The sequence below is a fragment of the Saimiri boliviensis genome, chromosome 13 (assembly GCF_048565385.1).
Source record: "Saimiri boliviensis isolate mSaiBol1 chromosome 13, mSaiBol1.pri, whole genome shotgun sequence".
NCBI classification, from domain to species: domain Eukaryota; kingdom Metazoa; phylum Chordata; class Mammalia; order Primates; family Cebidae; genus Saimiri; species Saimiri boliviensis.
Genome location: NC_133461.1, coordinates 29,228,839 through 29,254,557, shown reverse-complemented (window position 1 = coordinate 29,254,557; position 25,719 = coordinate 29,228,839). Strand labels below are relative to the sequence as shown.

At 36.9% G+C, this 25,719-nt stretch overlaps 1 protein-coding gene and 1 pseudogene across 4 annotated transcripts in view; both read right to left on the bottom strand.

Annotated features, from left to right (window-relative positions):
• DYM (dymeclin) overlaps positions 1–25,719 on the bottom strand; it is a 439,715-nt gene that overhangs the window by 231,082 nt on the left and 182,914 nt on the right. For 2 of the 4 annotated variants that reach the window (XM_010336841.3, XM_003926079.4), the window contains exons 9-11: positions 22,883–23,065; positions 18,527–18,705; positions 9,601–9,726 (exon numbers count right to left, since the gene is read on the bottom strand). In XM_010336841.3, coding sequence (XP_010335143.2) covers positions 9,601–9,726; positions 18,527–18,705; positions 22,883–23,065 — 488 coding nt within the window. The remainder of the gene's footprint in view (positions 1–9,600; positions 9,727–18,526; positions 18,706–22,882; positions 23,066–25,719) is intronic. The other 2 variants (XM_074383488.1, XM_010336842.3) reach the window with 1 other exon arrangement.
• On the bottom strand, positions 1,498–9,594 carry LOC141580779 (large ribosomal subunit protein eL15-like; annotated as a pseudogene).

The window sequence follows — 25,719 nt, the reverse complement described above, 5'->3', positions numbered from 1 at the left end:
GCTTGACTGAATCCTGCCTTACCTTGCAGCAGTCCCTTGGAAAAACTAACAAAATTCTGAAAATTCCGATGAAAATTCTCAAATCTAGAGAGAGAAACAAGTTTGGTAGGTTTATTTATTTGTTTCTTCTTCCAACTAAATAGTGGAAAGAGGTGTGGGAGAGAAAATGAAAACCTTTAGACATTTTCAAACATGAGACGGTGAATAAAACCACCACAGAAATACTCTGTGAATAACTGAAAACAAAAGCCAGACATACAGAAGAAGATGAATATAAATAAAGAACTCAGGAATAGAGAAACTATGGTAAATGGGCTGATGGTAGACAATACATTCAACAAAACCAGTGTTACGTAATTTTGGCAATCTGAGTTACAAAACAGAATGGAAATGCTATAAGTTTTGAATAACCTATAAAAACAATTAGCCAGGTGTGGTAGCACTTGCCTGTAATCCCAGCTACTCAGGAGGCTGAGGCATGAGAATTGCGTAAACTGGGGAGGTGGAGGTTGCAGTGAGCCAAAACTGTGCCACTGCACTCCAACCTGGGCAACAGAATGGGACTCTGTCTCAAAAATCAATCAATCAATCACTCTAACAAAAAAGTGGAAGAAAGAGATGAAAAGAAGTGTGGAATTAATAATGTCCTCATATTTCTCATTAAGAAATACACTGATTCTTTCAATAGCTGCAACATGGATTTAAAATAACTAAAAATGATTCTAATATCTTAGCTTTCCAAACTCTCTTTTCTTCACCATATAAGAATATTTTAAAATATATTTATATAATGAAGGCCTGGCATGGTGGCTCATGCCTGTAATCACAGAACTTTGGGAGGCTGAGGTAGGCAAATCATTTGAGCCCAGGAGTTTGAGGACAGCATGGGCAACATGGCAAAACCTGTCTCCACAAAAACAAAAATTAGCCAGGTGTGGTGGCATATGCCTGCAGTCCCAGCTACTCAGGAGGTGGAGGTGGGAGGATCACCTGAACCCAGGAAATTGAGACTACAGTGAGCAGTGATTGTGCCACTGCACTCCAGCCTGGGTGCCAAGAGAGAGACTCTGTCTCAACTTTAAAAAAGTCTAAGCTTTTACCTTAAGAAACTTTGAGGAAAAAAAAAAGCAGGTTGAGGCTCAACTGAGCAAGAGAAAGGAAATTATAACAAAGAGCAGAAATAATTGAAATAGAAAACAAAAAAAGAGAGGAAAAACTCAATGGAATCAAGAGTTCTTAAAAGTTTTTTTTCCTACCTTTTAAAAAAGTTTGAAAGATGAAGAAGAGATAGACACATGATCAGCATGAAGAATGAGGGGTAATATCTCTATGGCAAGTATAGACATTAAAAATTTTTTAGGTAGTAAGAGTGTATTTATTACCTTAAAAGAAATGTACAAATTCCTCAGAAAACACAAAGTCTGAAACTTAACCAGACTGTATATGAAATTACATTTAAAAACATATCATATCCAAGTACAGTTTATCCCTGAATGCAAAGTTGATTTGATATTCAACAAATAATAGTTTAATTAACTACATTAACAAACTAGAATATAAAAAGCAAGTGATCCAGAATAAAGAATTCTTACAACTCAATAATAAGCCTAGTTTTTAACTGGGGGTATGGCTATTCAAGAACAAGATGAGGGAAATACTTCTGTGATGATAGAAATGTTCTACACCTTTAAAAGTATCAATATCAGGCTGGGCGTGGTGGCTCACACCTGCAATCTCGGCACTTTGGGAGGTCAAGGCAGGTAGATCACTTGAGGTCAGGAGTTCAAAACCAGCCTGACCAACATGGCGAAACATCCCTGTCTTTACTAAAAATACAAAAATTGGCCGGGCGCGGTGGCTCAAGCCTGTAATCCCAGCACTTTGGGAGGCCGAGGCGGGTGGATCACGAGGTCAAGAGATCGAGACCATCCTGGTCAACATGGTGAAACCCCGTCTCTACTAAAAATACAAAAAATTAGCTGGGCATGGTGGCGTGTGCCTGTAATCCCAGCTACTCAGGAGGCTGAGGCAGTAGAATTGCCTGAACCCAGGAGGCGGAGGTTGCGGTGAGCCGAGATCGCGCCATTGCACTCCAGCCTGGGTAACAAGAGCGAAACTCCGTCTCAAAAAAAAAAAAAAAAAGAAAAAATACAAAAATTAGCCAGGCATGGTGGCGTGTGCCTGTAGTCCCAGCTACTTGGGAGGCGGCGCATGAGAAGTGCTTGAACCCAGGAGGCGGAGGTTGCAGTGAGCTGAGATGGCACCACTACACTCTGGCCTGGCCAACAAAGCAAGACCGCGTCTCGAACAAACAAACAAAAGTATCAAATATCTTGGCTGTGATATTGTAGTACAGTTTTACAATGATATCTGCCGCTGGGAAAAACTAGTTTAAGGGGATATGAGGTCTCTCTTATTTTTCTTAAAACTGCCTGTGAATCCACAATTATTTCAAAATAAAAAGGATAATTTAAAACAATGGCAAAAAAATTCATAAGCACATAAAAAGCACATTGAAAATAAGTTCTCTGTATCACCGGCTATTAGAAAATGCAAATTCCAATCAAAATGAGATAACAATGTGTATTTCATAGGCAATTAGGTTATGATTTGATGTAAAGAAACTTGGAAAAACATTTGAACATACTCTTTTCTACTATTACATATGGAAAAGGCAGGAATCAAAATAAATGAAGATCAACAAGAAAGTCAGATTCTAGAGAAAAAGAACAAGTGTTTCAATATTTGAAGTTGAAATGTCATCTAAAATATCCTGAAATCCTATGGAACTGAACTTGAATGTGAACTGAACTTGCCCTATCCTACCAACCCCGTTTTGGCAGTCAGTGAAGTTTAATTTTAATACAAAATTTTCTGCTAACTTGAAAGTGTTTTAATTATAGAATATAACAAGGATATAGAAAAATATAGAAAATAGCACAATAAAAAGTATACTCACACATGAATTATGCCAAAAATTAACATTTTTGTCATCTTTGCTGCAAACTTTTTTGTGTGGTTACTTCTTGTTCTGATTATTTTGTTATTGCTGTTGCTGGGGCAAATAAAACTTTACAGATCTCAGTGAACCCCCACTGTGCACCAATTTGCATTTCCTTGTCTTACTCTGATACAGCCAGTACTCTGATTGTTTTACTTTGCATGTTCTAAGCATTTTCAAGATCATAGGCAATGCTGTGATGAGCATTAATGGAAACGACTTCTCCATGTAAACATGTGAGAGTCTTCCTAGTGAACCTTAAAGGGAAATTGCAGATTTGTGGGGTATATACAGCTTCAGTTTTACTAGTATCTCTTAAATACACACCTGTCTTATGATCCAGTACTTCTTTTTTAAGTTTAATAGACATTTATTCCTTTAGTTGAACAACCTCTACACAATCAAAATGTATGACTTAAGATCTTCTCTTTTTTTGAGAAGAAATTTAGGTCTCAAGAACTTTTATGAACTTGCTATGAGTACTTGGAAATAAATTAACTGAGCCTTCTGAAACCCCTAGAGAAGACAGGAGAAAACTGGTTCAGAGAAATGAGCATTTAAATTATATCAGCGAAGTCCAAATTCAGAACTGAGCAATTCCTTGTCTACATTTCCTTTTCACTCAAATTCACCTTGGAAAACAGTAGCCTAGTCTCCTGGAAGACATGATGCAAACAGAGATGCAAAAGGGTGGTATACTTACTGTGAAAGTGGGCGCACAAGTGATGGCCCAACCTTGGGGAATGGTAAAGATTTTTAGGGTAGTTTGGCCAGAAACAAGAGAAATAACTGCAGAAAACACAGCTGGAAACCATGCACAGGTACGCTTTGTCTACAGCCTATGGGAGTGGGAAGAGTGGGTAACCCAAGATGTTTTTAAGGCTGACTAGACGAAGAATGAGGTATTTATAGTCAACTGCTTTCCCCATTAATGTTGACTGAAGGGATTCATAAGGATCACAAAATAGTGTGACAGTTAAGTATTTTAAGGTTGACTTCTAAGCTCACACTTGAAATGTATTTATCTAATGGACACTGGCTCACCAGGTTCCCCCGCTGGCACTGATTGCCAGCTTACCAACATTAAGACTAATAATTTTATCTAACATTCAATTTCAAAACATACCAGTGTTAATAGCACTACCACTAATCATTGAATGCCATGAAGCCAAGGCACTGAACCAGGAGCTTTCACCTTTTACATGAAATTAAAATGGTACTGTGGAGACTGAGGCAATATTATTCAGGCTAACCCAGATTTGTGCCCATAATTTTCTAAATATAATCATGACATAGTTAAGATGTCCTCCTCCTACCTTACAATTTCTAAAGCAAAGCCCAATGTAAAAAGCCTGTACCTGCCAAACTAAAAAAAAACCCAGCCACTTGAAAGTAAACCAACAGGGCATTGCCATCACCCCAATAAAGCTGCAGGTTTCATCACATGCACCAGACAAATCTACAGGACTAGTTTCAGTATTTCTCTTTTTAAAAACTTATTTTAAGCCTATTATACCACACAGTATGTTTTATACACTGACATATAACTTCCTAATAAGATAAAGCAAAGACAAAAACGTTTATCTTATTAGAAACAAGATACACCATCACTTACTGTCTTCAAACATTATTACACTTTAATTTTCTTAATTGGACAAAGCATTGATGAAACAATCTGCAGACTAGTTTTAACAGAAAAATAACACCTGTAGGCAAACATGACTGTCCTAAATTGTTTATTAGGTATGAATTTTACAAACTTTACTTATATTAGTGGTAATGGTGGAGCTGGAGAGTATTGCACCTTCTACAAGCTGCCTGGCGAGAACCACCAACAGTGTGGTAGAACTTAATGGCCCTTTCCAAGGCTGCAGCTCGTTTGGCCTACAGATGTCAGCCCACTCATCTCCCTGTGCTTGTGGACTGGTTTGGTGATCCATTGGGTGTCAAGATTTCTTCTGATAGCTTTATGGAATGGATCAATGAGAATAACCTCAAAAAGTTTATATGTAGAATCTTCACGAACCCAGTAAGAATTCAGGACTCTTAAGAGTCCCACAGTGGCATCCAGCTTGCTCCTCTGCAACAGGCTGAAGGCTTTGAGCAAACTTTAGCTGGTTAACACCATGATGGACAGGGTTGCCATAAGATGCACCCTTAGGAGCTGGGCGTTTTGGGCCACCATGGCAAACACGAATCCTATATATAACATAACCTTGCTTGGCCTTGTAGCACAGTTGGCGTGCTTTATCAGGCCACGTGGGGCAGTGGGCCCTGTGGAGAGCAGAGATTGGGCAGTACTGCCAGCAGCCGACCCTCAGAGGAAAGCACATGACATCAAACTGCTTCTTCCTCCATAGCTCCTGGATGTACTTGCATGCACCCATCTTGGCTTACCTGATGGCTGTCGCCAGACAGAAAGGGATCCAGCAATTCTATTACTTCTATACTCAAGAGAAATGAGTGTATTTGTCCATGAAAATGCAATTTGAAATGTACACAGCTGTATTAAAAATAGCATAAAACTGAAAAAAAAAGAATGCCCACAACAAAATAATGGATATGTATATACTATGGCATATTCACACAAAAGAATAGCACATAACAATATAGAAGAACACACTAATGATGCAATAACATAAATGAACCTCACCAACACTATTCTGAACAAAAGAAGCCAATATAAGAAAATGCACAGTAATTTTTAAAAAGGCAAAACCTAATATATTGAGGCGGAAGTCAAGATAACAATTAACTCTGGTTGGGTTGGGGTATTGATCTGGGAAGGGCATAAGGGCATCATCTATTATACTAGAAATATTCAATATCTTGATCTGGGTGGTAACACAAATATAGAATGTAATTTTCACTAGTTTTCCTTTAAAATGTGTGTGCTTTACATGCATATTATACTTCAATTTTAAAATGTTTTTAAAACTCATACTCGTTTTTAATTCCTTATTAAAAGTTGTATTTAAAAAGTTGAGTAAATCAATGAAAATGTTATTTCTCATAGTATTTACTGAAAACAAGAACAAAGCAATGTCTATATTTCCACCAAAAGGTGAGGCTACAAAAACAAAATTGAATTCATGGGACTATATTAAACTAAAAGTTCTGCACAGCAAAGGAAATAATTAGCAAAATGAAAAGGCAGCCTCTGAATTGATATAAAATATCTGCAAACCATGTATCTGATAAAGAGCTAATATCTAAAATATATAAAGAACTCACACAACTCAACAGCAGAAAAACAAATAACCACATTAAAAAATGGGCAAAGGATCCGAATAGACATTCTTCCAAAAGATACATAAATAAGGTCAACAAATATATGAAAATGTTCTCAAAATCGCTAATTCTCAGGGAAATGCAAATCAAAACCATCACACCAGTGCGATGGTTATTATGAAAAAGACAAGAGATAACACGTATGGGACAGGGTGCAGGAAACGGAACCCTTGCACACTGTTAATGGAAATGCAGATTTCAGCCACCACAGTGAGAGACAATACATAGATTATTAAAGAAATTAAAAATAGAACTAAAGTATCATCTCACAATTACTCTTCTGGGCGTAAGGAAAATGAAATCACCACCTCATAAAGATAGCTGCACTCCCAAGTTCACTGGAGCACTATTCAGAATATCCAAGACATGGACACAGCCAGAGAGTCCATCAACAGAGAAATGGATAAAGAAAATGCACGTACAGTCATTTGCCACATAACAATGTTCTGGTCAATGCCAGACTACATATACAAAGATGGTTCCAGATGATTACAACAAAATTCCTATCACTAGATGTTGTAGCCATTGCAGCACAACACACTATTCATAAGTTTGTGGTGACTTTATCAAGTAAAAAAGTTCCAGTAAGCCAAAGGTAACTGACTATTAAAGAAAAACATTTTCTATAAATGTAGTGTACCTGACATGTCCAGTATTTATAAAGTCTACAGTAGTGTACAGTAATGTCCTGGTCCCTCACATTTACTCACCACTCACTCATTGATACAATCAGTACCACTTCCAGTTCAATTCATGGACGTGCCCTATACAGGTGTGCCTTTTAAAATCTTTCATACTGTATTTTTCCGGTAGCTTTTCTATGCTTAGATAAACAAATACTTAACATTGTGTTACAACTGCTTACAGTATACAGTAACAATGCTGTACTGGTTCGTGGCCAGGAGCAACAGGCTATACCACACAGCCTAGTTGTGCAGTAGGCTACACTATCTTGGCTGTGTAAGCACACTCTATGTTGTTCGCATAATGATAGAACCACCTAACAATGCATTTCTCACAATGCTTCCCAATTGTTAAGTAGTGCATGGTTGTATAAACAAAGGAATATTGTTCAGCCTTAAAAAAGGAGACTTTGACATTTGGCAAAACACAGGTAAACCTGGAGGATATTATTCTAAGTGAAATAAACCAAAGGAAAAAAATCTTCACGATCTCACATATATGTGGAGTATCTTTTTCAAAAGTCAAATACACAGAGATAGAGGATATAACAATCGGAACCAGGGGGTGGAAATGGGGAAATGGGGAGATTCGGGTCAAAGTTGCAGATATATAGGACGAAGTCTAGAGATCTAATGTACACATAATATGAGGACTATAGTTAATGATATCATATTCGGAATTTTTGCCAAAGAAGAGTATCATTGCTCTTGCCACAAACAATAAAGGGGGTAACTGTGTGAGATGACAGATATGTTAATTTACTTGACTATAGTAGCCAATTTTCTATGTATATGTATGAATACATCAAAACATCAACTTAAATGTACACACAAAAAATAAATTTGTATGTTTTGTACTCTTTCCACAATGCTCAAGATTCCTTATATCTTAGTTGAAGTTATGGTCATATTATGTAAGAGGCAAAAACATGATTTAAGGGAACATGAGAGAAGGGTAAAGATAATATAAAAGCCCTACTGAAAATGAGGAGAAAGCAAAGTGTCTGTACTCTTATAAAGAGTGAAAGCCCTGTCCCTGCCCCCTTTTCCTACAGACCCCAGCAAGGAGACGGGAAGAATTCTGAGAAACAATCAACCCAAAACAATAGCCTATAGGGACAGAGTCCCAGAGAAAGAGACTATGCTCAGCAAGGCACAGTAAGTCAGCCCTGTCCACACACAGAACTTCCAACTGACTTCTTAGTGCTTACTCCTACAGATGAACAGATCAATCAGGGCCACCAGCTGCCCCAGGAAAGACAGGAGTCCAAAAAGAAAACTCAGTAAGTTTAAATATATTTTGAGCAAATTTTCAGTTCTGTTGAAGTATTGGGGGTCAAATCAGTGATTGGTACACAAATAAAAAAAAAAAACAGGGCAATGATGTGCTACAGAAATAGTAAAACATGTTCAAGAAAGGAAATGCAATTATCCTATAGTACACAGTTGAACTAAAATAACATCAAAAATAATAATGTAAAAACTGAGTTAACAAAAAATGCTAATAAGATGGAAAAAGGAAAAAGTCTGTGTGCCGGCAAGCAGTGCTGGGAACCCAGAGCGAACACAGGTGGTATGCAGGAAGAACCTGTGACCATCTTCCATCTTAGGACAACAATAGTTAATATCTAAAACTGAAAAATCAAAAAAAATCACAATATGAGTATGTTATTTAGAAACATGGACAGAACTGAAAGCATCTGCCTTAGGGGAACGGGAATCAGAAATAGGGTGAACATGAGTCTGTTATTTTTCATTAAAACCTCATATCTCCATATAAGTTTTTTTTTTTTTTTTTTTTTTTTTTGAGTTGGAGTTTCGCTCGTTACCTAGGCTGGAGTGCAATGGCGCGATCTCAGCTCACCGCAACCTCCGCCTCCTGGGTTCAGGCAATTCTCCTACCTCAGTCTCCGGAGTAGCTGGGATTACAGGCACGCGCCACCATGCCCAGCTAATTTTTTGCACCTTTAGTAGAGACAGGGTTTCACCATGTTGACCAGGATGGTCTCGATCTCTTGACCTCGTGATCCACCTGCCTCGGCCTCCCAAAGTGCTGGGATTACAGGCTTGAGCCACCGCGCCCAGCCCCTCCATATAAGTTTTAAAACTACATGTGTATTACTTTGATGCAAATAAATAAATAAATAAATGCCAAAGAAGATAAAACCAATTTGGGAATGAAACTCTCCAGTAAGACCAAAATTTAAAGAGTTAAATTGTTATGTTCTTTAAAAAATGTAAATAAAACAATGGATTTCTCAAACTCCCCTTTTACTCTCATTTTCTTCTCTAATTCCATATGCATGAAGCAAACCTGTTTGACCATTTCTGCCAAAATGAAAAAGCAAAAATAAAATGCTTAAGAAAAAATGAACCCAGTATCAGCAAAAACATTTGTATCAATTACTAAAGAACCATTTTGAGAGAGTTTTTAATAGTGTTTAATAGTCATTCTGAGGGGAAAAAAAAAGCACTGCTTCATAAATCTGAAGAAAGACATATCATTCCTAATGCAGATTCTCACAGGAATATCTACCAGAAAGAAATGCAAAGACCATAGTAAATCTTATATAGGGACATGTCTGTTCTGTGACTCTAACTCTAATCCAATTATTGGTAACTTACCACTTCATGAATGGATCTGTTGAAGCCATCATCTTCTGTAAGGATCAGCAATATTATAAGGGCCATATACACATGGTGAGAATTCCTTTCTTCAACACGATACAGAATCTCAAGAATTGGTAAAACCTGGAGAATAAAAATAATTGACTATTTCAATACTTCATTATAAATCCAAAGGTTTTAAATCTTTACAATTTTATTTTATACTCTTTGCTTTAATATCATAATTATATTTTTCATTAGAGAAAATAAAACCATATAAACCCATTTCTGATTCATGTACTTTCCATACGTATAGGTAAGATGCCAGTAGAGAAAATTATCACTAACTCTGTGAAGGTCTCTGAAGATCTAACCAACATAAAGGCTGGATCTGCAAGGACCATTTAGGCCAGGCGTCCCCACACTTTTTACACAGGGGGCGAGTTCACTGTCCCTCAGACCGTTGGAGGGCTGCCACATACTGTGCTCCTCTCACTGACCACCAATGAAAGAGGTGCCCCTTCCTGAAGTGCGGCGGGGGGCCGGATAAATGGCCTCAGGGGGCCGCATGCGGGCTGTAGTTTGGGGACGCCTGATTTAGGCTCATGGTTTGTTTTGAAGATTTTAAGAAGTCACATAGCCTTCTCCCAACTTAACTAAAAAGTGGGAGTAGAGGGGACAGCAAAGCTGCTCAGAATTTAACATTTTGTTTTATGTGCTTAGCACCACTTTTTAAAGCTAACAAGTAAAAAATATATTTCAAGAAAGATATTTAAAACAAACATGTAATTAAACAGACTCTTGTAACCCAAGGTGCATTTTCTCAACGTATGTATTAAGATCTGCTCTTCACTGTATCTGTCAAACATTTCATTTCATAATGCTGTTTACATGTGAACCAACTGTGCTTATCTCAAATCATTACTTTGACACCTTCGATTTGTTCAATTTGTTCCTTCTTTACTAAAATAAGGAGGTTACTAAAATTATTTATTAAAGATAGGCAGACTAGCTACATAGCATGTCTTGTATGAAACCATGAACACTAACTACTGAATGCTAGAAAATAAGCAAAAAAAAAATCACTGAAATCAAATAATATGTGTAATAAGTAAATTATTTATACATACAAGTCCCTAAAGCACAGGCTGGTATGCAAAGCCCACCAAAATGGGCTGACATGCTGCAAACTGGGGCATACGTGTTTTGGCAGGCACACCTATCATAGGAAGCTTTTAAAATGTGGTACTGGTATGTTTTATTCTTTCACAAGTTGTAGCTAAAACTTCCCCTAATTTGTGAGGTTCCGTGCATGAGCACTACTAAATTCCAGGAACAAAGTGTATCAGTCACCAAGCAGTTATTGCTCCTTCTCTTTTCCCAGGCATTCTTATCTTTGGAGTTCCTTCTGTCACCGTGTCAAACATAATACACTGTACTCACAGTCCACCTTACCTAGTCAGCAGTTATATTTTATAGTCATTTAACTCAACATCTGTTAATTCTGATTCTGGAGTTTTCAATACGCCACATAACAACATTTCCATTAACGACAGACCACATATAATAGTTTGTAGTTCTATGGTCTCATAAGATGATAATACCAAATTTTTACTGTACCCTTTCTATGTTTAGATACACAAACGCCATTGTGTTACAAATGCCTACAGTATTTAGTATGGTCACATGGTGTACAGTTTATGGCCTAGGAGCCACAGGCTACAGCATAAAGCCTAGGTGTGTAGTTACGCTACACAACCTAGGTTTGTGTAAGTACACTCTGTATGATATTTGCACAGTGACAATATCACCTAATAAAACATTTCTCAGAATGCATCCCCACATTAAGCAACATGCGACTATGTATTTTATGCCATGTTTTTTATTTTGCTAAGCCTGCAGGAAGCACATCTTATCTACAGTATGTAATACCAAGAGTATTGAAAATATTCTTGAGACTCTGTACTTTACTAGACAAGTCACACAAATAAATGGTATATTCAAAGAAATAATAATATAAAAAGTAAGTAACAGGTCCAATGAGACTATGCCAGAATAGTACTTCATTCTTTTAAATACTTTTATTGAGATACAATTTACAGATTATACAATCCATTTACAGTGTGTAATTCAGTGGCTTATAATATACCCATAAATGTATAACTATCACCACATAGTCAACTTGAAAAATTTCATTACTTCAAAAAGAAACCCCATACTGTTCGACTATCACCTCCCCCAGTCCCTTATCTGCCCTGCCCAAAGGAACCACTTTGTGTCTCTACAGATTTCCCTATCCTGGACTTCTGCATGAATAGAATCATAGACTATGTAGATTTTTGTGACTGCCTTCTTACAATGAACATGTTACCAAGGTTCATCCATGTTGCAGTATGTATCAGGATCTCTTTCCTTTTTATGTCAAATAATATCTCATTGCATAAACATAACACATTTCACTTATCCATTCTTTTGTTGACTAACATTTGAACGGTTTTCACTTTTTTGCTGTTATGAACAATGCTGCTATAAACATACAAGTTTTCCTGCAGGCATATACTCATTTCCCTTGGATACATATGTAGCCTTGGAGTTGCTGAATCATATGGTAACCGATTGTTCCAGGAACTGCCAGACTGCTTCAAAGCCATTGCACTATTTTACATTTCCACCAACAGTATAAGAGAGATTAGATTTCTCCACATCCTCACTTCTTATTATCTAACATTTTATCCTAGGCATCACAGTGGGAGTCAAGCCGTATTTCACTGTAGTTTTGATTTACACTTACCTGATGACTAATAATGTCAAGTTTTTATTGATGTGTGTATTACTAGCTATTTGTGTATCTTCCTGGCAGAAATGTTTATTTAGATTTTTTATTCATTTTTCAATTGGGCTGTCCTTCTACCATTGAGTTTTAAAAGTTCTTTATATATTGTAGATACAGTTCCTTACCAAGTAAGTGATCTGCAAATATTTTCTCACATTCTGTGGGCTGTTTTTTCACTTTCTTGATGGGCCTTTGAAGCACAAAAGTTTCTATTTTGATGCAGTCCAATTTACCTGTTTTTTCCTTTATTGCTCATGCTTTTGGTGTTATATCTAACCGTCATTTGCTAAATCCAAGGTCGTGAAGATTTACCCCTGTTTTCTTCTAAGAGAATTACAGTTTTAGCTCTTTTTAGGTCTTTGACCCATTTTGAATTCATTTTGCACATGGCGTGAAGCAAAAGCCAAACTTTCATTCTCTCTCAGGTAGCTGCACAGTTGCACTAGTACCATTTGTTGAAAAAACTATTCTTTCCACGTTGTTTACAGCATCCCAGCTGTAAATCAGTTGATGATAGGTATATGGGTTTATTTCTAGACTCTCAGTTCAACTCCATTGATGTATTACATCTATCTTTGTGCCAGTACCATACTGTATTGATTAGCGTTGCTTTATAGTAAGTTTTGAAACCAGGAAGTATGAGTCCTCCAAATTTGCTCTTTTTCAGGCTTGTTTTGGCTATTCTTGGTCCTTTGTAATTTTATATAAATTAATAAAACATCCTGTCAATCTCTATAGAAGTCAGCTGGGATTCTGATAGGTATTATGCTCAATGTGTACGTCAGTCCGGGGAATAATTCCATCTTAACAATGTTAAATACTATGATCAGAGCTGAATATGGTGGTGAATGCCTGTAATCCCAGCACTTCAGGAGGTCAGTGTGGGAGGACTGCTTGAGGTCAGAAGTTTAAGACCAGCCTGGGCAACACAGCAAGACCCTAGCTCCATTTTTTTTTAAGTGTCGTGATAAATGAATATCTGTTTTCTCATTTCTTTTAATAATATTTTGTAGTTTTCAGAGTTTAAGTTTTGTACTTCTTTTGTTAAATTTCTGGTGCTATTATGAATAGTACTATTTTATTAACTTCATTTTGGGATTGCTCATATATAAAAATACAATTTTTTGCATACTGATTTTTTATACTGATCCAGTACCCTGCAATTTTGCTGAACTCATCTATTAATTCTAGTAGTTTTTTTGTGGATTCCTTAGGATTTTCTATATATAAGATAATGTCATCTGCAAATACGGATAATTTTATACCTTGCTTTCCAATCTAGATATGTTTCATTTCTTTCTCTTGCTCAAATGCCCAGGCTAGAACTCCACTAAAATGTTGAATGAAATGGCAAAAAGCAGATATCCTCGTTTTGTGGATGATCTTAGGGAGAAAGAAAACATAGTCTTTTACCATTAAGTATGATGTGAGCTGTGGGGTTTTCATAGAAGCCCTTTATTAACTTGAGGAAGTCCCTTCTATTCCTAGTTTGTTAAGTATTTTTACTTAAAAAAAAAAAAGGTGATGATTTTGTCAAACGCTTTTTTCTGGATCTATTTAAATAATCATATGGTTTTTGTTTTTTACTCTGTTGATATGACTGACACATCACAGTAACTGACTTTCAGAGGTCTAATCAAGCTTACATCCCTGGGATAAATCCCACTTGGATACAGCATATAATTACTGTTATAATTACACTTCAATTCTGAAAGAACTATCTTAACTGAGATCTGAAAAATTACTAGGAGTTACCTGAGAAGAGGAACAAGGAGAAAATTCAAAGGAGAAACATTCTAGAGAGAAAACCAAGTCTAAACTTAGTTAGGAGATAGGTTAGATTGAGAGAAATTAAATTAATTCATTATGATTAAATAGATTAAATAAAGAATACAAAGAACATATGGCAAAGAGATGAGATCCAAAACGGAAGCTGTGGCAAAATTATAAAGTGTCTTGTTAGCTACATTAAAGAGTGACAGCTTCAAGCTGAGGGGACTGTGGAGCCATCAAAGTACTTTAAAAGCAGGGAAGTGACATTATCAGATGTGACTCTAATCAACTCATTCTGGAAAGTAAAAAAGTGTTATAGAATAGCAAGACAGAAAGCAGGAAAACCAGTTAAAGATGTTGCAATAATTGAAGTCAGAGATGAAGGCAGTTTAAACCAAAGGAATGGCAATGAGGAAAAAGAACACTAAAACATTCCAAAGACAATAAGAAAATAAAAAAGATTTGGTTGGATATGGGGAAATGAAACAGAGGAGTCAAAGCTTTTGCCAATTATGAATGGCTTACTGTGATACGGAATACAGGAATAAGAGAAGGAAGAGCAGGAAATAACGAGCCCAGTTTTTACGTTTGGTTTAAGGTGCTTCTGAGACAGCCACTGGGAAATGTCTGGGGCAGCTGGATACATGGATATGAGACACAGGCAATCAGGACTGCAAACATAGAACTGAATATATAGGGCTCATAAAAACAGGAACATACACTGCAGTAGGACACATTTAAGGACAAGGAAAAAATAATACACAAAAGAGAGAGAAAAGCGGTAGGCATAGAGGTGGGAAAACCAGCAGACTAGAATGATCAGAAACCTAATGTGTATATATATTTTCTTTTCTTTTTTTAATAATGAACTTGATTGCTAAGGTATATATTTATAGATGTATGAACTGCATGTTTAGGCCCCCAAAATTCGTATGTTGAAACCCTAACCCTCAATAGGACACTATAAAGAGGCAGAGCCTTTGTGAGGTGATTAGGTAATGGGGTGGAGCCCTCATGATGGGATTAGTACCCTTATAAGAAGAGATAGGCGACAGCTTGCTTCTTTGCCACTGCTCAGGGCCATGTGAGGACACAGTAAGTAGATGACTATTGACAAACCAGGAAGCAGGCTTGCACCGGACACCAAGGGGGTTGATATCTCTATCTTGGAAATCCCAGCCTACAGAACTGTGAGAAATAAGTCTCTGTTATTTAAGCACCAGTCTGTGATATGTTTGCTAAAGCAATCAGGACTGACTAAATTCTGAACTATGCCAGAACTAAGACAAAGGTATTCAGCAGTTTAAAGAATAAAGAGATGAACAGTGTCATATGCAGCAGTGCGGTCAAATAAGATAATGATGAAACATGCCCAAAGATTTACTAACGATTAGGAGCTGCTGATGAGGGAGCTGTAGGAACAGATGTTACCTCACAAAAGGTAGAAAAGTGCACAAGAAGTAAAGGCAAAGAATGTGGCTCAAGGCTTTTAAGAAACTTAGCATGAAAAGGAAAAGAGAAAAGGGCTAAACAAATACTTTTCCATGTTTACATAAAAACCACACTCAGAAAATAAAGGACTATTAGTTCATCTAAAACAAGATATAAAGATCCCATGTCATTTCTTTTACAATTAATGACAAATCATAATCACTGTAAACATTAATCTCATTTTCTAAGCATCTCTTCAGTGAAGTCTCAAATGAGTAAGATATCAAAATGACAAGAGCTGCATATCTGCAATATCTGTGCAGGCTCAAGGCTTCACCCAAAAGCAGATGATTGCTAGAGGCCTAAGGGAAATACCAGTCTAATCTCTGCTGGACTAACGCAAACAGAAATTAAAAGAGCCACTAACTCACAATGCCCTGATTACAGAAGTTACAAGCAACGCTGTGTTGAGGTGACTATTATTTTTCCAAGATCTCTTCCTTAAGGAATTTCCCTCTACCCTTGTGGGGTAGACTTCCACAGTCATTGGTCAAATAAGTGGATACACAACCTTTGGAGCCCTTCATGAAATATTTCTTTTTTTTTCTTTTAACTTTAATTTTATTACAATTTCAACTTTCATTTTAGATTCAAGGGTAAATGTGCAGGTTTGTTACATGGGTCTGAAGTAGTCATATAATCTTTCTTCCTTTTAGCTTATGATCTGCAATATGGACATATGTCCAAAGTTGCTGCTGGCTACCTCTCTCCCCACTTGTAAAGTGTGGGCCTGAGAATAAGGCCAAAGCTATAGAAGGCAGAGGCAAAAGATGGAGAGGCCAAGCCTGGATAATATTATTTAGCTCCTAGGACCAGCTATGACGGAAGCCAAAAAAAAAGGAAACAAATTTTTCATTTGTACAAATATATTTCTGTTTATGTAGGCATAAATGGGTTTGTTACAACTAAAAGAATCATGACTATCTCAAATGTCTAGCTACTTTTCTTGGGAATCATTTGCTTGTGATAAAATATAAAAATTGTGTTGACATCCATAATGGGTTTTTCTTTAAAAAAAAAAAAAAATGCCCTCTTAAGCCCTGTTCTTAATATTCATGGACTTGGATTCACCCCAGACACTAAATCAGAGACATAAAAAGAAAATGCAAGTCATTGTATTGTTACTCTAATAGATACCAATTGAGAATGTACCATAAGAAGTTATACCAGATTAATGAACTTGTATTAAATTAAAACAAGTCAATCAGTAGTGAGTCAGACCATCAATAGAAAGAATCCAAATCAGCCAACACCTGACGCTGAATAGAGGCAGGTCTATCTCCAGCCTTACAGGATTTACACACAACAAAGTATTTCTTACAAACACTGTCATCTGTCAAACATTACCTTCTTAATGACAAAGACTGCAGAATAAAAAAATTGATAATCACAACAAAATCAGTCATCAGCACAGTAAATTTCCTACTGACAATATATTTTCTAATCAAAGCCTTAGCATATTTATTATAGAAGAAAGGCAAAAGGACAGATGGGGCATAAATTAAGAAATTATCCAGCAAAACCAAAACAAGTAAACAAACACCAGCCTCCAAAAAAACTACAACCCAAAACCTTTTAACTTTTTACCAGGCATGTCATCAAACACAGAGGCAGCTGCTCCCTGCACCATCTTATATACCCGCATCCTTACCATACAACTTTCTGAAACAGGTGATGGCACAGGCTCCCTGCTTAATGCCAACGTTTCCCTTAGAATACATCACACGCAGAACTGTCTCTAGGCCTACACACACTCATCCAGAAACAAGCCTTCTCTTTACAGGATTTTACTCATATGAGCAGTATACTTTCACACTCAATTTGCTATCTAAGCAATGCTTTCCACATAGACCTGATGTGGAGAGAGAGACTCTTTCCGCACACTTTTTGTTCTTAGTGTCAATTTGATGCAGAATATGTTCAGTGAATTCTAATATTCCATCTTTCTTCACTATTTACACAGTATTTTACATTTAACACTGAAACAATGGTAATCAAATACTGGGAGAATCCTGCTATCAACCTGTAAAAACTGATACAGAGGGGACATTTCATTGCTATCAACCAGCTACCAGCTATTCTGAGAATGTTCCCATTTTTATGAATGTATTAAGGGTCCATAGTTATCTACATACTATGTATTTCAAACAACATTAACACCTTGGTGACATAGCCTACTCTGCCCTTCATAGAAACACTGATGTTTGCACATTAGTCATAAAGGAAATTAATTATTGCTTACAGGAGTTTTTGTTTATGAACAAAAATTTGAGAACTAATTTCACTCATGTAGTGATGGATAGTATAATTTAAGTGATATCTGACAAAGGTATCTTAAAATGACTATCACACTCCAGGGAGTAAGTTCAGACGGTCCTAAAGTCTAAGCCTGACAGAGGGGATAGGATGTTTGGGCAGCTGAGCTGAAACATCACTTTTCTTTCAGCATTCTCATCAGGAATATGCTGCAATCGTAATGAGTGATGTGAACTTGGTGTGCAGGCACTTAGCAGACGGAAGGGGGACCAAGATGATTTAAAAACCTCCTTGAGAATTGCAGAGGGTTCTTAGAAGACTCAAACAGGCTGAATACTGGGCAACAGGTGGCTGTTAAAGACTGTAAGGACAGGGAGGTGTATCAAGCCAGCCAGGGATGCTGCTGTGTCCTGCTCTTGGAGGCCACCTCCACATGAGCTGTCTCTTAGGCTGGAGAAGCTCCTACCCTCTGTCTGTGTCTAGATCATCACATTTGCAATCAGGCAAATATACTTGTCCTCTTGGGAAACGAAGTGTTTTTTCAAAATATTATAAAATACAAATGCATGGAACGTTTAGTATGATACTTACAAGATTTTCCATATCTGTGCGAGCCAACATGTATGTTCTAATATTACTATTTTGATGGAGCAATGTATACAAGAGGAGAGTTGCTTGGTCAGATGTCTGCTGTTCACAAAGAGCTGTGTACAAACTATTAAAGTTGATCTGGAAGGCATGTGGAATTGATGAGGGGAAAGGACTGCTATCTGGAATACAGAAAACAGCACATCAGTATTTTTTAGCTGTGCTTTATATAAATAAAAATACTGTTAAGTAATGTGTACAACTCAATTCCCATTAATTTTATGAAAAGTCACTACATTTCAGATTCAAAATTTTAATTTGTATAAAATTTACTTTAAAAAGAACTAAGCTAAGTCATATAGTTTGACTTCATTACTATTTTCCCTTAACATAGCCAAAATAAATCAGCTATAAGAACATGAACTTAAATAAACAGAATTATGAGACAGGCAAAAGGCCCTCCCATCAATACAATTTAACTAGGACATCGAGATGAAATACTTTGTACCAAAACTAAATAACCATCAGTCCTAAATAAAAATATATAGAGACAAAAGTAATTTCCACACAAAATACAAAATTCTTTTAAGATAGAATTAAAAAGAAAAATTGCCTTTAAAGCTGGGTTTTCTTCAAATGAATAAATTGTGGGTGAAGTATCTCCTTATATCAAAATCAGTACAGATATTCTTCAACTTACAATGGGGTCATATTCTCATAAATTAATCATTAAGTTGAAAATGTTCTAAGTTGAAAATGCATTTAATACACCTAACCTACCAAATATCATAGCGTAGCCTAGCCTAATATATTTGTATATAGTTCTAAATTGTATTAATCCAACTGAAACAGTAGGCCTATTTTATAACCAAGTGTTGAATATCTCATGTAATTTGTCAAATATAGCACTGAATTTGTATTGCTTTTGCACCAACATAAAGTCAAAAAATCCTAAGTCCAGCCATTGCAGGTTAGGGGCCATCTGTGTATGTTCAGCATTAGGCTCGATAATCAACAGAGAACACCAAGCTTGAGACAACTACTAGAAACTTCTATAACTTTTTTTGTTTAAAGGAAAACTTAATATATTACAAAATATATACAATACAATAATTTCCAATGCAAACCTAACTGACTACAACTGCTAAGAAACTTTTTTTTTTTTTAAGTACAGTCACTGGAACAATGAAAAGCAAAAATCACAGCCTGTATTAGGAAAGTTCTTGATATTCTAAACGGACACAGCCCCTTTCCAACAGTTAAGTGGATTTGCTGAGAAACTGAAGCAACTAAGGTTAGGAAGTAAAAAAAAAAAAAGAGATAAAGGTAAGTTCAATGGATTAAGAGAAAGTCATCATCCAATCAAATTAAATGCTGAACATCGTAGCACAAGGAGCTAATATTTTTATGTTCTAAAAAGTACGAAAAAATTTAAGCCTTTAGAATATAGAGGCACCACCAAAACAAAACAACGTGCTTCAACATTTCTAAAAGCTGTGCTCTTCTGGAAAGACAGATGTGTTCCAACACAATCCTTGACAGCACAGCCCTATGCTCTCAGATTCTCCTTTCTAAGCTTTACATTTATGAGGAGAATGCATCTAAAATGCCTTTAATTTTACTATCCAGTATCCTCACTTTTCCTTCCACATTTGAAATATAGGTTAGTTTTTCAATATTAACAACACTGCACTTTTGCCACTTACAAAAGTGTTTTGTGTTTGCCGTTATATTTTTGCAAGGGATGGCAAAAGGAAGTGTTACCATGTGCTGTGAGTCTGTAGATATTATGGAATCTACAGAATGCTCACCAGAGGAAGATTCTAGACACACTACACTTCTTCAAAATGGAAGTAAAGTAACATATTCACCAACCTGTATTACACCTGACTACAAAGCAAAGATGTGTGTTGCGTGCATGTATGCACATATCTATATATTACTAGCTAATAAATGCCAGGAACCAGCTGTTATACTAAACATTTGTTTGTGCTATCCCTTACTTAACCCATAAAACAAACATGTCATTACTCTGATCAGTTTTATAAGGAATGTAACAGATGTTTAAAGGAATTAGGTAACTTTGCCAAGATCAATCCTGATAGATATGAACACCCTAAAGCCAACATTTTGCATCATTGTACTACATGGTCTCCCAGGCCATGACCGTCCCAAGCAAAGTTCAGCCCTAAATACCAACATTTGGCCTGAGCAGCAAGAGTAACAACAGTAGATATCATATACTGAATACCTGCTTTGTTGCAAAATCTGGGCTAATCATTTTAAAGCTTTACCTTGCTTGGTCTTTATACAAATACTATGTGTATATATTAGGTGACATTATTTCTATTTTATAGGCAAAACTTTTGAAACTAATTGAGATGAAGCGAACTGTCAAAGGTCTCATACTCTGAAGAGATAGAGGTGTGGTCTGAATCCAGGTATACTTGACTCTGAAACCTGCTTTCTTAACCATTAAGCCATACTGTCATCAAGAAGAGTAAGTAATGGGAACAGAAAAATAATAAGAGATACATGACTTTTTGTGTTTTAATTCACAAAATTGTTATTAATTCTGTCTTGTGTTATAGTTTCATTATTTGTGTCATAGTTTGATTGTGTCTTCTCCAAAATTCATGTTGAAATTTAATCTCCAATGAAATCAAGTTGAGAGGTGGGGCCTTTACAACGAGGTTAGGTCATAAAGGGTCTTTCTCTTATCAATAGGATGAAGGCCTTTGTAAAAAGAGGGCCCCACACAGCATTCAGCCCTTTTTGCCCTTCATTCTTTTCTGCCATGTGAAGACACATCTTGGAAGCAGAGATTGAACTCTCACCAGACACCAAATCTGCTGGTGCCTAGATCTTAGATTCAATTCCCAGCTTCCAGAACTGTGCAGAGCTATGAGAAATAAATGTCTATTCTTTATAACTTAGAGTCTTAGGTGTTTTGTTAGAGCAGCACAAATGGACAAAGACACACTGCAAACAATAATACCAGAATTGGTAAAAGTACAAGTAATGGGCACACTTAGCCACATCTGTAAGCAATGTGTATCAGAATAACCTGGAAGTAGCACGGCACAGGGCATCAAAAGCCTTACAAATGCTCCCATCCAATAACTGTACTTCCCACCCACCTTCATTACATTAGTGTTAGAAATGTCTTGAAAATCTGTTCATGCACTGCATAATAACGTTTCAGTCCATGATAGATCACATATTCAACAATGATCCCAGATGATTATAATATCACTTTTTTTTTTTTTTTTTTTTTTTTTGAGACGGAATCTTGCTCTTGTCACCCAGGTTGAAGTGCAATGACATAATCTCATCTCACTGCAACCTCCGCCTCCAGGGTTCAAGTGATTCTCGTGCCTCAGCCTCCCAAGAAGATAGGATTACAGGTGCGTGCCACCACCCCCGGCTAATTTTTGTATAATACCACATTTTTACTGTACCTTTTCTATGTTTAGATTGCTTAGATACACAAATACCACTGTGTTACAACTGACTACAGTATTCAGTACATTATCACGTTGAACAGGTTTGTTGGCTAGGAGCAACAGGCTACACCACATAGCCTAGGTGTGTAGTATCTATGCCGTCTAGGTTTGTCTAAGTACACTACGATATTCACACAGTGACAAAACTGCCTAATGGAACACAGCCCTGCCATTAAGTAGCACTTAACTCTACTACAGGAATCTCGCTTTCAAAGTGTAACCTTTTGAGAAGAGATACTGTTTCAACATGAAGCTATATGCCCATCTTCCACTTTAGGAGTTATTGATACCAAGTTACAGCACATGGGCAGCCCACCCCTTGTTTGGAAGTAAAGATTTATAGTAGCACAGCCATCTCGCTTGTTTATATATTACCTGTGGCTGCTTTGATGCAGCAATGGCAGGGTAAGAGACTGCAGTAGAGACCATGTGGCTCAACAAAGTCATGAGCCCTTAAAGAAAAAGGTTTTCTGATTTATGTTCTAATTTTTAGTTCTATAAAACTCTAGAACACAGACTTTAACTTAAAATTTAAAACAACCTAGCATTTGGGTTTTCCAGGTTAATTCCTATCCCTAATAGGTAGTACAGACTGACCCAAATTAAGCATGTGCTGGTTTGGTTATCTCTGAAAGAAATATGAATTTAAACAGATACAAAGGATCACAGCCCTGTTCTCAGATTCGCTTGACCTTCCTGAGAATACTGACAGGAAACACTGAAGTTTTTCTCATGTTTAATATGAAAAGGTACAAATGGATACTCATCTCTGAAACTCTAAGACAATCAGCAATATAAAATAAGCAATACTCTCCTCATAAGAAAGAATATTAGAGAAAAAAATACCACAAACCTTGTGTGTTCTTGAAGGACATAATGGCCTGTCTGTAGGGGTTCGGCACATCTGAGGCATCTGTCAGATTGGCCAACACTAGCAGAAGCAGGAGACTCTGGTTGGCCAGAGGGGAAGAAAGGTCTGGAGATGCAGCCGCTCTGCTGCCCACACCACCTAGTGTGAAGACAGTCCAGAGTCCTGCTGGGAAGGAAAACACACTGTTAGGATGTACCACCACCAATGAGATGAATGTATTTCTTTCGGTACAGTATTCTGTGTAATATAATACAATATTGTAATGGGCAGTTCCAAAGTGTAGAACAAGAATCATTTCTATACATTCCACAAGGCCAGAAAGATCCTCCTTTATATAAAAACTAGACAAAGATGGACTGTATTTAAAATAAAATAGAGCAATACAGATTTTTATGACTAGTCTAAATTTTTTTAAAAAGTAAATGAAATCTAATAGAAAAATTTGCTAAAAAAATTAATGCAGGCCAGGTGCAGTGGCTCACGCCTGTAAACCCAGCACTTTGGGTGGCCAAAGCAGGTGTACCATGAGGTCAGGACTTCGAGACCAGCCTGGTCAATATGGTAAAACCCTGTCTCTACTAAAAATACAAAAATTAACCAGATGTGGTGGCACGTGCCTGTAGTCCGGAGCTACTCGGGAGACTGAGGCAGAAGAATCACTTGAACCCAGGAGGCAGAGGTTGCAGTGAGCCAAGATGGCACCACTGCACTCCAGCTGGGTGATGACCGAGACTCTGTCTCAAAATAAAAATAAAAATAACAATAAAAATAAAAATAAAAATAAAAATAAATGCATTATGATCAAGAGGCTTTGTCTCTAAGATACAAGAATTGTTCACCATTTTAAAACGATTATTTCAATTTTTTAAAATAAAAAATATGGTCATCTCAAGAGTTTCCACATTTTCATATACATATTTAAATACATATTTTTTAAACTTAAAAACTACAAACCACTGCCCAAGGAAATAAGAGAGGACACAAACAGATGGAAAAACATTTCATGCTCATGGTTAGGAAGAATCAGTATCGTGAAAATGGCCACACTGCCCAAAGTAATTTATAGATTCAATGCTATCCCCATCAAACTACCATTGACCTTCTTCACAGAACTGGAAAAAACGACCTTAAAGGTCATATGGAACCAAAAAAGAGACTGCATAGCCAAGACAATCCTAAAGAAAAAGGACGAAGCTGGAGGTATCAAACTACCTGACTTCAAACTATACTACAAAGCTACAGCAATCCAAACAGCATGGTGCTTGTACCAAAACAGAGATATAGACCAATGGAACAGAACAGAGGCCTTGGAGGCAACACCATACATCTACAACCATCTGATCTTTGACAAACCTGACAAAAGCAAGCAACGGGGAAAGGATTCCCTGTTTAATAAATGGTGTTGGGAAAACTGGCTAGCCCTGTGCAGAAAGCAGAAACTGGACCCCTTCCTGACACCTTACACTAAATTTAACTCCACATGGATTAAAGATTTTAACATAAGACCTAACACCATAAAAACCCTAGAAGGAAATCTAGGCAATACCATTTAGGACATAGGCATAGGCAAGGACTCCATGACTAAAACATCTAAAGCATTGGCAACAAAAGCCAATATAGACAAATGAGACCTAATCAAACTCCACAGCTTCTGCACAGCAAAAGAAACAGTCATTAGAGTGAACCGGCAACCAACAGAATGGGAAAACATTTTTACAAGCTACCCATCTGACAAAGAGCTAATATCTAGAATCTAGAAAGAACTAAAATAAATTTACAAGAAAAAAACAAACCCCACCAAAAAGTGGGTATATGAACAGACACTTTTCAAAAGAAGACATTTATGCAGCCAACAAACATATGAAAAAATGCTCATCATCACTGGTCATTAGAGAAATGCAAATCAAAACCATATTGAGATACCATCTCATGCCAGTTACAATGGCGATCATTAAAAAGCAGGAGACAACAGATGCTCGAGAGGATGTGGAGAAACAGAAATGCTTTTACACTGTTCGTGGGAGTGTAAATTAGTTCAACCACTGTGGATGACAATGTGGCGATTCCTCAAGGATCTAAGAACAGAAACGTCATTTGACCTGGAAATCCCATTACTGGGTATATACCCAAAGGAATATAATCGTTCTATTATAAAGACACATGCACAAGTATGTTCACTGTGGCACTGTTTACAAGAGCAAAGACTTGGAACCAACCCAATGCCCATCAACGATAGACTGGATACAGAAAGTGTGGCACATATACAGCATGGAATACTATGTAGCCATAAAAAAGAATGAGTTCATGCTCTTTGCAGGGACATGGATGAATCTGGAAACCATCATTCTCAGCAAACTGACACAAGAACAGAAAACCAAACACCACATGTTCTCATTCATAAGAGGATGTTGAACAATGAGAACACATGGACACAGGGAAGGGAACATCACACACTGGGGTCTGTTGGTGGGTGGTGGCTAGGGGAGGGATAGCAGGCGGTGGGGATGTTGGGGAGGAATAACATTAGGAGAAATACCTAATATAGGTGACGGGGGGATGGAAGCAGCAAACCACCATTGCACATGTATACCTATGCAACAATCCTGCAAGATCTGTACATGTACCCCATAAAGTGAAATTTAAAAAAAAAAAAATAGAAAAATAAAAGTCTTAAGGAAAGAAAAATTCTTGCAAACTAGAAAGGGAAGGACACCTCTAACCAAAAATTCATAGTGGTCAAACATTGTAAGTATTCCCATTAATATCATCAATATCAGCATGGTACTACTGACGCTCCAAGCAAAAACATTAAGGCAAAA